The 15,017-nt window shown below is 43.1% G+C and overlaps 1 protein-coding gene across 1 annotated transcript in view; it reads right to left on the bottom strand.

Annotated features, from left to right (window-relative positions):
- Positions 1-5,881, bottom strand: part of AFG1L (AFG1 like ATPase) — a 216,958-nt gene extending 211,077 nt beyond the window's left edge. The window contains exon 1 of the mRNA XM_053590851.1: positions 5,566-5,881. Within this exon, the coding sequence (XP_053446826.1) occupies positions 5,566-5,704 (139 nt within the window). The 5' untranslated portion in view covers positions 5,705-5,881. The remainder of the gene's footprint in view (positions 1-5,565) is intronic.
- Positions 5,882-15,017: the final 9,136 nt, after the last annotated feature.

The raw sequence follows: 15,017 nt of genomic DNA, 5'->3' as shown, positions 1-15,017 counted from the left end.
TGGAATATTATGCAACCATTAAAAAAGACGGAGACTTTACACCTTTTACATTTACCTGGATGGAGTTGAAATATATTCTTAGTAAAGTATCACAAGAATGTAAAGATGAATATCCAATGTACTCCATACTAATATGAAATCAATACAGGGGGTTAGCACCATAGCTCAAGCAGATAGGATGTCAGCCACATACATTGGAGCTGGCAGGTTCAAATCCAGCCTGGGCCCGCCAAACAACAATGACAACTACAACCAAAAAATAGCCGGGTTTGTGACGGGTGCCTGTAGTCCCAGCTACTTGGGAGGCTGAGGCAAGAGGATCACTTGAACCCAAGAGTTTGAGGTTACTGTGAGCACTTGAACCCAAGAGTTTGAGGTTGCTGTGAGCTAAAACGCCACAACACTCTACCAAGGGTGACCAAGTGAGACTCTGTCTCAAAAAAAAAAACAAGCAGTGAAATCAAGAAAGCATATATACCTAATTTACATAAGATATCAAATTTCATTTTCAATTGTTTAATAATGGCCCAGATCTAATCCTAACATTCTGGGAGGCCGAAGTGGGTGGATTGCTTGAGCTCAGGAGTTTGAGACCAGCCTAAGCAAGAGTGAGCCCTCAGGTAGAGCCTGTGGCTCAGTGAGTAGGGCGCTGACCCCATATACAGAAGGTGGCGGGTTCAAACCTGACCCTGGCCAAACTGCAACAAAAAAAAAATAGCCAGGCATTGTGGCAGGCGCCTGTAGTCCCAGCTCCTTGGGAGGCTGAGGCAAGAGAATCGGCTAACCCCAAAAGCTGGAGGTTGCTGTGAGCTGTGACGCCACAGCACTCTACCAAGAGCAACAAAGTGACACTCTGTCTCTAAAAAAAAACAAAAAAAAGAGACCTTATCGCTTTTAAAAATAAAAATATTAGACAGGTATTGTGGCAGGCGCCTATAATCCCAGCTACTCAAAGGCTGATGCTTGACCCCAAGAGTTATAGGTTACTGTAAGCTATGATGACAACTCTACTTAATGTCGGAGTGAGAGACTCTGTCTCAAAAAGTAAATAAAGAGGCATGGCACCAATGCTCAGTGGTTAGGGTGCCAGCCACATACACCCGGGCTGTCAGGTTCAAACCCGACTCAGGCCTGCTAAACAACAACAACTACAACAAAAAAAATAGATGGGCATTGCGGTGGGCACCTGTAGTCCCAGCTACTTGGGAGGCTGAGGCAAGAGAATTGCTTAAGCACAAGAGTTGAAGGTTGCTGTGAGCTGTGATGCCACAGCACTCTACCAAGGGTGATACAGTGAGATTCTGTCTCAAAAACAAACAAACAAAAAAGGAAAGAAATAAATAAAACAATAGGGCGGCGCCTGTGGCTCAGTGAGCAGGGTGCCGGCCCCACATACCGAGGGTGGCGGGTTCAAACCCGGCCCCGGCCAACCTGCAACAAAAAAATAGCCGGGCGTTGTGGCGGGCGCCTGTAGTCCCAGCTACTCGGGAGGCTGAGGCAGGAGAATCGCCTAGGCCCAGGAATTGGAGGTTGCTGTGAGCTGTGTGACGCCACGGCACTCCACCGAGGGCCATGAAGTGAAACTCTGTCTCTACAAAAAAAAAAAAATAAATAAATAAATAAATAAATAAAACAATAACGTTATTAATGGTAATGAACATATCTCAAAATGGAATTTTTTTAAGAACTTGTCTTAAAAAAAAAAAGAATAAAGACAAGGTCTCACTTTTTTTTTTTTTTTTTTTGTAGAGACAGAGTCTCACTTTATGGCCCTCGGTAGAGTGCCATGGAATCACACAACTCACAGCAACCTCCAACTCCTGGGCTTAAGCGATTCTCTTGCCTCAGCCTCCCGAGTAGCTGGGACTACAGGCGCCCGTCACAACGCCCAGCTATTTTTTGGTTGCAGTTCAGCCAGGGCCGGGTTTGTACCCGCCACCCTCGGTATGTGGGGTTGGCGCCTTACCAACTGAGCCACAGGCGCCGCCCGGTCTCACTTTTTTTTAAGACAGAGTCTCACTTGTTGACCTCAGTAAAGTGCCCTGGCATCACAATAACAGCTCACAGCAACCTCAAACTCTTGGGTTCAAGCGATTCTCTTGTCTCAGCCTCGGGAGTAGCTGGGACTACAAGTGCTCCCGACAACACCTGGCTATTTTTAGAGACACGGTCTTGCTCTTGCTCAGACTGGTCTGGAACCTGTGAGCTCAGGCAATCCACCTACCTCAGCCTCCTAGAGTGCTAGGATTACAGGTGTGAGCCACCATGTCTGGTCCCAAGGTCTCACTTTTGTCACCCAGGCTGGAGTGTTGTGGACAAATTAGAGCACACTGTAACCTTGAATTCCTGGGCTCAAGGGATCTCCCTGCCTCAGCCTCCTGAGTAGCTAGGACTGCAGGCCTGTGCAGCCATGCCTGGCTGATTTTTTTTTTTTGTTTAGAGATTAGGGCTGGTCTCCAACTTCTAGGCTCAAGCACTCCTACCCCCACACCAAGGCCTCCCAAAATGCTGAATAACTGTGCCCAGCCTCAAAGTGGAATTCATAACGGTATACTTCCAAAGACGTTTAAAGTTAAGTAATCAGAGAAGTGATTTGGATGAATAGTGTTTTAAGACTCCTAAAGTTTTCATAGTTCCAGTTTCCAAAGTGTCTTATAACTTAAAGGGGTCCTCAAACTGCGGCCCGAGGGCCACATGAGGCGGTGTGATTGTATTTGTTCCCATTTGTTTTTTTACTTCAAAATAAGATATGTGCAGTGTGCATGGGAATTTGTTCATAGTTTTTTTTTAAAACTATAGTCCGGCCCTCCAACGATCTGAGGGACAGTGAACTGGCCCCCTGTTTAAAAAGTTTGAGGACCCCTCATAGGCAGTAAAGCTAAGATGAGGCATAAAAACAAAGTTAAGAACATAATCTTCCTTTCACCTCATTCTTTTCCTTTTTGTTTCCTTCTTTCAACTTTAAATGTTTCACTCACATTACACTGTACTAAGTAGTAGACTTCAAAAGATGAAAAGATGAAGATAAATAGAAATGTAAACAGTAAATTACACCCCCCCCCAAAAAAAATCAAGAGATAGAAAACAAATTTGTAAATCAGACTCTAAATACTGAACAAACCACTAACCAACACAGTGGTTATGGCTCCAGCCACGTGCACTGAGGCTGATGGGTTCAAGCCTGGGCCGGGCCAGCTAAACAGCAATGACGACTGCAACAAAAAATAGCCGGGCATTGTCCCAGTAGCCTGTGGTCCCAGCTACTTGGGAGGCTGAGGCACAAGAGAATCACTCAAGCCCAAAAGTTTGAGGTTGCTGTGAGCTGTGACGCCACAGCACTCTACCAAGGGTGACATGCTGAGACTCTGTTTTAAAAAAAAAGAGAGAGAGACAAGGTCTCACTCTGTTGCCCAGGCTAGAGTGCAGTGTTATAGCTAACCTCAAATTCCTAGACACAAGCAATCCTCCTGTCTCATCCCCCGAATAGTGATAACTACAGGCACCATTACACCAGGCTAATTTTTTAATACTTTGTGAGATCACAGTGTTTCTGTGTCGCCCAGGCTGTTCTCAAACTCCTGGCCCCAAGTGATACTCTCAACCTAAAGTACAGTAATTACAGGGTTGAGTCACCATGCCCAGCATCTTGTACCTTTTAAATTTTATTTTCTCAAAAGCTGGTGCTATAGTGTGAAGTTTTTAATGGTTTGCTCTCATGACCCTTCCAAAAAGAAAAAAGAAAATAAACTTTATAGGGCCGGGTGGTGGGGCTCACACCTGTAATCCTAGCACTCTGGGAGGTGGGGGCGGGTGGATTGCTTGAGCTCACAAGTTCAAAAGCAGCCTGAGGTTGAGGGAGAGCCCATCAGTTAAAAAAAAAAATAAATGGGCATTATGGCAAGTACCTATAGTCTCAGCTATTTGGAAGGCTGAGGCAAGCGCATCCCTTGAGCCCAGGAGTTTGAGGTTGCTGTGAACTGTGACACCACAGCACTCTACCCAGGGCAACAAAGTGAAACTCTGACTCAAAAAAACTTTATACTATAGGGCTCAGTGGCTCACTGTGGCTCAGTGAGTAGGGCGCCGGCCCCATAGGGTGGTGGGTTTGAACCCAGCCCCAGCCAAACTGCAACCAAAAATAGCAGGAGCTACTGGGGAGGCTAAGGCAAGAGAATCGCCTAGGCCCAGGAGTTGGAGGTTGCTGTGAGCTGTGATGCCATAGTACTCTACCGAGGGTGATAAAGTAAAAAAACACTTTATATTATAATCTACAGCTTATACTACCTAAATAGTTCATTATGCATTAAGTGCATTATGCTGATCTTCGCAGAAACACCCAGGGTGACCTAATAGTACTAGTATTAATTTCAACTGCATTGATGATAATGGCCAAAGGTTATTACATTTTTAGCTAAATTGGCCCATGAAAATCAATTTGTTAAGGTATATCAATTTATTGACATATATAAGATGAAATGAGAAAAGGGAAAACATAAGTATGTGTATGGGAGATACAAAGAGAATAACTTCATTCATTCATTCAAAAATCATGTCTGCCCATCTGGTACCAATCATGGTGCTAATAGCTGACAAAATTATTTGAAATTTAGTGGGAATATACGAATAGAGCAATGAAACTGACGCTTTTGTGGGGTTGGTCACTGAAAACATACATTTATTCAATAATGAACACATAATAATTAAATGAATGAAGGCAGGAAGAATGGAAGTCTGGTAACAAAACACACCCTGCAGAAGAAGCCTCTAGTAACTTTAACACGAAGGATTGATCCCCCAATCTAACAATACTTGTGGACCTGCGTTCCCCAAATCCCCAAAGCGAGTCTTGCAAAGGTATGAGGGATGGTTTTTTTGTTTGTTTGAGACAGTCTCACTATGTCGCCCTCGGAAGAGTGCCCTGGCATCACAGTTCCCAGCGACCTCAAATACTTGGGCTTAAGCGATCCTCTTGCCTCAGCCTCCCAAGAAGCTGGGGCTACATGTGCCCGCCACAATGCCTGGCTATATTTTGTTGCAGTTGTCATTGTTGTTTAGCTGGCCCCAGCCGGGTTTGGACCCACCAGTCTAGGTGTAAGTGGCTGGCACCGTAACCTCTGTGCTATGGGCGCTGAGCCAAGAGGGATGTAATTCTTAATCTATGGCTCCCTACGGCTCCCTCCGACTCCCTCCCCTGACCCGGGAGCTGGAGAAGCCGAAGAATGTAAGGGTTCCCAGGCCTCAATTCCACGTTTGCCTCCCTTCAAGCCAGGCACTCCCACACCTGGGCTCACCAGGTCTTAGCGCTCTAATGTCCTGGAGGTGACAAACGCCGAGTGGACCTCTGACCTTCCAAATGAAAGTCACTTTAGGCCATTTCCCTCAGTGTTCCTGAACAGGCAGTACAGAAGGGCCAGAGATACTAAAACTCCTTTTGAGCATGCCTTGGCTGCTAAAGGCCGTGAAACGAGAAGGCACCAGAGGGAGAATGGAGAGGGAAGGTGACCCCAGAGCCTCCTCCAGTCAGATGCACAGTTGGTCCGGCGGGTTCATGGCACAGTCACTGACCTTTCCAAAAGGGCTTCCCAGGAGCGGTGGCCAGAGGAGCGAGAGCGGCGGCCCAGGCCCCAAACCCAACACATCTCCCTCTCAGCTGGCCCTGAGCTAACGAGCGCAGGATAACCACGAGCGGCCAGGAGGCCGCCATCTTGAGCTCCGTGCGGGGTAGGAAGAGTAAAACTTTATTGAAACCCAGAAGAGAGACGGTGGCAAAGTCAAACCCACTGAGTCGCGCTCGGTGAAGGTTCCACCGAGAGAACCAAAGGGAGCAGTTAGGTAATTTGATCTCCAAAAGCCTGCTGGTAAGACTGGACTCTAGGGCCCTGTCCTTGAGAGCACAGCCAGGACTACGACTCCCAGCATTCAGAGCGGTGCGGCGGGGCGGGGCGGGGCTGCTCCGGTTGGGCCGGGAGGGCCTCAGTTCTCCGCCCAGCGCCCGCTGCCCTGGAACCCCGACTCTTCCAGGAGTCAAGGAACTGGGAAGCGGGCGGGCGTGGTGGCCACGCCCGTAATCCCAGCAATTTGGCCGGCGGAGGCGGGAAAATTGGCCGCTTGAGGCCAGGCTGAGCAACACAGCACGACTCTGGTGTCTACAAAACAACTTTTTAATTTAATTTATTTATTTTTTGGAGAAAGAATCTCACTTTGTCGCCCCTGGTAGAGTGCTATGGCGTCATAGCTCACAGCAACCTCAGACTCTTGGGCTCAAGCGATTCCCTTGCCTCCAAAACAATTCTTTTAAAAATTAGCTGGGTCCGGTGGCTCGCATCTATGGCCCTGGCTACTGGGAGGCTGAAAAAAGGTATTGGGAGGTGATTATGATAAGTAGTCACGTAACTATTCCTGAGCCTTTTTTTTTTTTTTTTGAGACAGTCTCACTGTGTCACCCTCAGTAAAGTGCTGTTGCATCACAGCTCACAGCAACCTCCCAACTCTTGGACTTAAGTAATTCTCTTGCCTCAGCCTCCCCAGGAGCAGGGACTACAGATGAGATTTGTTACAAATCTCATTCCTATTTTAGCTGGCTGGGGCCGGTTTCGAACCCCTGCACCCTAGGTATATGGGGCTGAGCAATAGGCACCGCCCCCTAAGCCTTTTGGGTTAGTTCCCCTGACCGACATTCTGAAACTTAAATGAAATGTAGGTGGCCCAGTAGCCTGTCGTTTTAATAAAATATTGATGTCACCTCAGCACACCTCCCTAAATTGTAATCCCAGTATTTTTGCCTCTAGCATCTGACTCATTTTTGGCAGAGTACCTGAAATGTGTTCCTAGCACTTTTCCTTTCCATGTTTGAATAGCATAACTAAATATGGCACACACTCAAATGCTTTCAAGGAATTTATTATAAGTGGCATAGGAAAGACATTGGTGCAAGGTGGACAATTACTGGAGGGAGTTAGTCATGGGACCATGTATCTGAAGGGTAACTTCTGAGTTATCTTTCGTAATTAAACAAAAATGTTCTGAAACGCTTTGATAAGTGTATTGAGAATACAAATTGCTCTCCATAAGAGGCTGACAATCCAGGAAGAGGGGTGAAGAACTTGAGAAAAAATAAGACGGAAGTGCTATGGAATCCATGACAGAGCCCTTGGGCTGGTAGTCAAGAAAACTTTCTAGAAGCTTAACTTTTAACAAGAGATGAAGATCTTCCAAGAACAAGGCATAAAGAGAACTAAGGCAGGCAAGAAAGTCTGGAGTATAGGAAAGAGAAAACCAAGTTTCAGTTGTGTGAAGACAAAGACTACACTAGGAAGAATTCCAGGAACTCAGGCAGGGTTGGCACCCCAAAGAGGATTCCGAAGAAACAGGAAAAGTATAGTATGGCGTAATAATTTGGAGGTTGTTCTACCAGCTTCATCAAATCATGTGTGGGGAAGACTATTTTGATTGCTTCTGCCAAAATAAGAATTTAAAAAAAAATAAACCAATTTACACTTACTTTTTTTTTAATTCAGTCTCATAGCGATTGTCAAAAATCACCAATGTCAACTATATTTCAAGTCATCATGGTAGGGTATTGGGAAAAGTTTAATCGTGCATCAGATAAACCTCATTGGACACTGTGCAAAGTTTGTTTTCTATGTTTAATTCTATTGTGTACTATATGACAAAATGTTCCTTTATACTATGGTGAATTCTCTTTTCCTATTCATAATTTTGTGGTGTGACACTTTCTGCAAGGCCCGGTGATTTTATCTCCTTTGGGCATATATGTAGAAGAGAGATTGCTGGGTCATACAGTTCAGCCCATTTTAAAGATTAATTTTTTAAATAACCATCAAACTTAATGTCACAGAAGTAACTGAAACACAACCCAAAAGTCTGTTTTCCATTTATTTATTTATTTGCCATTGCATATGCTTCTACATAAGTGCAGATTCTCCTAATTTAACAAAGAAACACTCAGACCTACAAAAACAAACATGCTTCATTTGAAGTGAGAAATAAAAATAAAATTCTAAACTCCCCAACCAACTGAATGGATCCCTCCTTGACCAAGGGGACCCAGAAAACCTTAAAAACAGAGTTCCTGGCCAAGACTGGACAGAAGGTCTGGCAAACCTCATTTTATCACCCCTCCCCACCAACCTCCATAAATTAAACAGAAAGCAGCCCTTTTGAAAATTTGTTCCACTGCTGATTTCAACCAACTGCCTGATACTGTAACTTTCCCTTTGTGTTTTCTTATTTATTTATTTATTTGTTTTTTGAGATAGAGTCTCACTTTGTCACCCTCGGTAGAGTGCTGTAGTGTCACAGCTCACAGCAACCTCCAACTCTTGGGCTTACGCAAGTCTCCTGCCTCAGCCTCCTGAGTAGCTGGGCCTACAGGCGCCTGCCACAACACCCAGCTATTTTTTGGTTGCAGTTGTCACTGCTGTTTTAGCTGGCCACAGCCAGGTTCAATCCTGCCACCGTCGGTATATGGGGCTGGCGCTCTGCCCACTGAGCCACAGGCGCCACCCTATTTTTATTTTTTTCTTGAGACAAAGTCTACGTCACCCTCAGTAGAGTGCTGTGGCGTCACAGCTTACAGCAACCTCAAACTCTTGGGCTCAAGCGATACTCTTGCCTCAGCCTCCCAAGTAGCTAGGACTACAGGTCCCCAGAACAACATCCAGCTATTTTTAGAGATAAGGTCTTGCTCTGCCTCAGGCAATCCACCTGCTTAGCCTCCCAGAATGCTAGGATTACAGGCGTGAGCCACCACTCCAAGCCAATTTTTCTATTTTTTTGTAGAGATGGAGTTTTTCTATCTTTTTTTTTTTCGTAGAGACAGAGTCTCACTTTATGGCCCTCGGTAGAGTGCCGCGGCCTCACACAGCTCACAGCAACCTCCAACTCCTGGGCTTAAGCGATTCTCTTGCCTCAGCCTCCCAAGTAGCTGGGACTACAGGCGCCCGCCACAACGCCCGGCTATTTTTTGGTTGCAGTTTGGACAGGGCCGGGTTTGAACCCGCCACCCTTGGTATATGGGGCCGGTGAGTTTTTCTATCTTAACCAGTGTCCACTGTTCATTTTAAAATAGCAGCAACCAGGCGGTGCCTGTGGCTCAAAGGAGTAGGACACCGGCCCCATATGCTAGAGGTGGCAGGTTCAAACTCAGACCCGGCCAAAAACTGTAAAATAGCAGCAACCTATAACAAATTTCACCTTTCCTCAACTCTAACACAAATTTATCATCTGGGAGCATCTTCCACTAATTGATCTTTCTCATCCCTTATGTTGATTCTTCACCAAATATGATTATTCCATCATCTTAAAATGGCTTAAGTCCATGCCCCACTATTGGGTCTTCCCCCTGTCTTTCAGAGGCTGATGCAATCATCTCCCAACTCTGGCTCTGCCTCTTTCCACTCCACACCATCCTGCTGTCAGATGTGTCTTTCCAAAGATGTGACCTATCTGACCACATTCCTTCACTTTTTCTAAATTTGCAATGCCCCCTTACTTTCTACACAAATAAAGTATAATTTCTTTATTATGGACATTTAGAAAGTAAATATCTGGTTCCTGCCCACCTTACCACCTTCTCCTGTCACCCAAATGATTTAGACTCAGAAAATAATATGTCACCTCCTGTCACCCAAATGATTTAGACTCAGAAAATATGTCACTTATCTTGTTTTTCATAAACTTCTGTATACATTATTTTAGAAAAACTGGAAAACTGATCCATTTACCTCCCAACTCCTCTTTATTTCCTAAGCATGTTCTGATACTTTCTTTTCATTTTTTAGAGACAAGAGTCTCACTTTATCGCCCTGGGTAGAGTATCATGCCATCGCAGCTCATAGCAACCTCTAATTCCTGGGCTTAGGCAATTCTCTTGCCTTAGCCTCATGAGTAGCTAGGACTATAGGCACCTGCCACAACACCCAGCTATTTTTTTGTTTTGCAATTTGGCCAGGGCCGGGTTCGAACCCGCCACTCTCAGTATATGGGGCCAGCGTCCTACCCACTGAGCCACAGGCACCACTTATCTTTTGATATTTTTTTAATTAGAAAAAAATTTTTGAAAATAATGACAGAAACTACTAATTGAATTTTAATACATGCAGGGCAACTCCAAGAATGTTTCAAGTTTAATAATGCACATGTATCTAATTAGAACACCGAAGAGTGTAGGCATAGGTGGCACATTTCTGAAACTGTTTGAAGCTATCTATGACAAACCCACAGCTAATATCTTACTGAATGGAGTAAAACTGAAAGCTTTTCCTCTTAGAACTGGAACCAGACAAGGTTGTCCTCTGTCACCTTTACTATTCCACATAGTGCTGGAAGTTCTAGCCAATACAATTAGGCAAGACAAGGAAATAAAGGGAATCCAAATGGGAGCAGAGGAGGTCAAACTCTCCCTCTTTGCTGACGACATGATCTTATACTTAGAGAATCCCAAAGACTCAATCACAAGACTACTAGAAGTCATCAAAAAATACAGTAATGTTTCAGGATATAAAATCAATGTCCACAAGTCAGTAGCCTTTGTATACGCCAATAACAGTGAAGATGAGAAGCTAATTAAAGACACAACTCCCTTCACCATAGTTTCAAAGAAAATGAAATACCTAGGAATATACCTAAAGAAGGAGGGGAAGGACCTCTATCAAGAAAATTATGAAATCCTCAGAAAGGAAATAGCAGAGGATATTAACAAATGGAAGAACACACCATGCTCATGGATGGGAAGAATCAACATTATTAAAATGTCTATACTTCCCAAAGAAATCTACCTATTCAATGCCATTCCTATTAAAATACCAACATCATACTTTGAAGATTTGTAAAAAACAATTCTGCGTTTTGTATGGAACCAGAAAAAAACCCCATATAGCTAAGGCAGTTCTTAGTAATAAAAATAAAGCTGGGGGCATCACCATACCAGATTTTAGTCTGTACTACAAAGCCATAGTGGTCAAAACAGCATGGTACTGGCACAAAAATAGAGACCTAGACACTTGGAATCAAATGGAAAACCAGGAAATGAAACTAACATCTTACAACCACCTAATCTTTGATAAACCAAACAAGAACATATCTTGGGGGAAAGACTCCCTATTCAATAAATGGTGTTGAAGGAACTGGATAGCCACATGTAAAAGACTGAAACTGGACCCACACCTTTCCCCACTCACAAAAATTGATTCAAGATGGATAAAGGAGTTAAATTTAAGGCATGAAACAATAAAAATCCTCAAAGAAAGCATAAGAAAATAACTGGAAGATATTGGCCTGGGGAAAGACTTCATGAAGAAGACTGCCATGGCAATTGCAACAACAAAAATAAACAAATGGGACTTCATTAAACTGAAAAGCTTCTGTACAGCTAAGCAACCAAATAGACAACCTACACAATGGGAAAGGATATTTGCATATTTTGAATCAGACAAAAGCTTGATAACTAGGATCTATAGAGAACTCAAATTAATCTATGTGAAAAAAGTCAACAATTCCATATACCAATGGGCAAGAGACATGAATAAGAACCTTCTCTAAAGAAGACAGACGAATGGCTAACAAACATGAAAAAATGCTGATCATCCCTATCTATTAGAGAAATGCAAATCAAAACAACCCTGAGATACCATCTAACTCCAGCGAGAATGGCCCACATCACAAAATCTCAAAACTGCAGATGCTGGCGTGGATGTGGAGAGAAGGTAACAGTTTTACACTGCTGGTGGGACTGCAAACTAGTACAACCTTTTTGGAAGGAAGTATGGAGAAACCTCAAAGTACTCAAGCTAGACCTCCCATTTGATCCTTCAATCCCATTACTGGGCATCTACCCAGAAGGAAAAAATCCTTTTATCATAAGGACATTTGTACTAGACTGTTTACTGCAGCTCAATTTGCAATTGCCAAAATATGGAAACAGCCAAATGCCCATCAACCCAGGAATGGATTAACAAGCTGTGGTATATGTATACCATGGAATACTATTCAGCCATTTTTTAAAAATGGAGACTTTACATCCTTTCTATTAACCTGGTTGGAAGTGGAAGACATTATTCTTAGTAAAGCATCACAAGAATGGAGAAGCATGAATCCTATGTACTCAATTTTGATATGAGGACAATTAATGAAAATTAAGGTCACGGTGGGGGTGGGGGAAGGGGAGAGCAGAGAGAGAAAGGAGGAGGGAAGGGTGGGGAAAGAAAGAGCAGAGAGAGGGAAGGAGGGAGTGGGGTGGGGCCCTGGTGTGTGACACACCTTTTGGGGGCAAGACAGGATTGCAAGAGGGACTTTACCTAACAAATGCAATCAGTGTAACCTGGGTTATTGCACCCTCAATGAATCCCCAACCAAAAAAAAGAATAAAAAAATAAATAATGCATATGTATTTTGTAAACATAATTACATACACATTATATAATTCATATAGTAAGGATATTCAGACTTAGTGAATAAATTTATTTTTAGATCCTCAAAGGACCTTAATGGTCTTCTGATTTTTAACCTAATCATTTTATATATTAAAACTCAGTGACCTTGAGCAATACAATAAGTAACTTGCCCAAGGTAACACAGATCCTACACCTTCTAGTAGTTAACTGAATAGTAACAGGAATGGAAAGTTTGTCTAGTTAAGAAGGTAAATAGCCCTTAAATCAGTGGTTCTCAACCTTCCTAATTCTGCCATGTATTTTCATTGTTACAAAAGGGTCCTGAACCACAGGTTGAGACCGCTGCCTTAAATGAAACAGCCTGTGGGCTTAGTAGAGTCCTAGCACTCTGGAAGGTTGAGGTAAGTGGATTGCCTAAGCTCAGGAGTTCAAAACCAGCTTGAGCTAGAGCAAGACCCTGTCTCTAAAAATAGACAGGTGTTGTGGTGGGCACTTGTAGTCCCAGCTACTTGGGATGCTTGAGGCAAAAGAATCATCACTTGAGCCCAAGCTTTTGAGGTTGTTGTGAGCCATGATGCCAAGGCATTCTACCTCGGGCCACAAAGTGAGACTCTGTCCTTCCTTCCCCCCTGCCCCACAAAAAGATGAATAGTCTGTACCTCAAACAACAAGTAGACTTGTTACTATATCATGTAAGACTTTGCTGCTCATTGATGTCGTGACTAAAATGTTTTTCAGTTTTGTAGACTACTTATTCAGAGAAACTACCGTTGGTCCAAAATGCAGCTAACTCTCAAAACTCAAAGATGCCATAATAGAACTACCATATGTGATCTGGCCTAGAGTTCAAAGAAATCAGCTGTTTCTGTTTTGTTTTTCAAATGGACTTCTTGGGAAAGTAACCTGGAGAAGATGTAAATCAAGATATATTTACCCAACTTTACTGATAGTGGAGAAATTCTCAAGACTAGATGATAAAACCCAAATATCTTTTAGTCATGGACATAGCTAATTTCTTTTTTTAAGACAAAGGCTCACTTTATCACCCTCAGTAGAATGCTCTGGCGTCATAGCTAATGGCAACCTCCAACTCTTGGGCTCAAGCGATTCTCTTGCCTCCCTAAGTAGCTGTGATTACAGGTGCCCACCACAACACCTGGCTCTTTTTAAAGGGGTGGAGGTCTTGCTTTGGCTCAGGCTGGTCTCAAATCTGTGAACTCAGGCAATCAACCTGCTTTGGCCTCCCAGAGTGCTGAGATTACAGGCGTGAGCCACCACGCCTAGCCAGACATAGCTAATTTCTTTTTTTTTTTTTTTTTTTTGTAGAGACAGAGTCTCACTGTACCGCCCTCGGGTAGAGTGCCGTGGCGTCACACGGCTCACAGCAACCTCCAGCTCCTGGGCTTACGCGATTCTCTTGCCTCAGCCTCCCAAGTAGCTGGGACTACAGGCGACATAGCTAATTTCAAATAGTGTTCTTCCCAAAGCTGAGTGTCTTCCGCCAAAACCAGAACTGGAGAAAAATGAGGACCAGATGAGGAAAGTGTCATGAGACCTGAATGTCTACACACACCAATTGTCAAGGAGCCAATTTTCTCAGCATGTATCTCACTTACCAAAGTTTGCTGTATGCAGGACTTTCTCAGCAGGAATATGTACTATAAATTATGGTACCAAGCTTCACTTTTTCAGCTAGATTTTGAACCTTTAGTTCTTGAAAATAATCAGCTGTCCCTTAAAATATCAAATCCACTTGGCTTTATGTCACATACCAATACATCAATCCTGTTTATTAGGTAGGATAAGCCAGTTTAGGTTTATAGATTTATTATTTTTTTTTTTTTTGAGACAAGAGTGTTCATCTGTTGCTGTGAGTAGAGTGCCATGGCATCACAGCTCATAGCAACCTGAAACTCTTGGGCTCAAGTGACCCTCTTGCCTTAGCCTCCCAAGGAGCTGGGACTACAGGAATCCAGCACAACACCTGGCTAATTTTTCTATTTTTAGTAAGTCTTGCTCTTGCTCAGGCTGGTTTCAAACTCCAAAAGTCAAGCAATCCACCCACCTCAGCCTCCCAGAGTGGTAGGATTACAGGTTGAGCCACTGTGCCCAGCCTTACCATGTAGATTTATAGTACCAAATAACCAAAGTCCTGGAAGTAGTTTTATGTTTAGCAAAGAGAGAAGCAGGAAATATAATTTCACATGTTTGCAGTTCAACAATTTTTTTAAAAATATATGATTCTGTTTACAAGTACTGTTTTTCAGCTTTAATTTGATACTTTACTACTAGGTAAATTATCATTTAATGTAATTACTTTTATATAATAATTATGATCTTGAAAGTCTGCAAAGTGATTAAAGGGCATATTCTAAGAAACAGATTTCTGGATTTAAATTATGTTTTTTTCTGCTTATGGTTTTGGTGTTATACCTAATTTATTATCATTATCATTATTAAATACTTATGAAATGGCATGTATAGAGGTAGATCTTTACAAATATCTAAGACTTTAGGTCTAAAATGCTTTTAATCATAGATTATGAAACTTGACATAAGCATATCTCCATTATTTTGTTCCTTTAGCACTTATTAGTTTTGACT

Source organism: Nycticebus coucang, chromosome 5 (assembly GCF_027406575.1).
Source record: "Nycticebus coucang isolate mNycCou1 chromosome 5, mNycCou1.pri, whole genome shotgun sequence".
NCBI lineage: Eukaryota > Metazoa > Chordata > Mammalia > Primates > Lorisidae > Nycticebus > Nycticebus coucang.
Note: the sequence above shows the minus strand (reverse complement) of the source record. Positions and strands in the feature narration are given on the sequence as shown.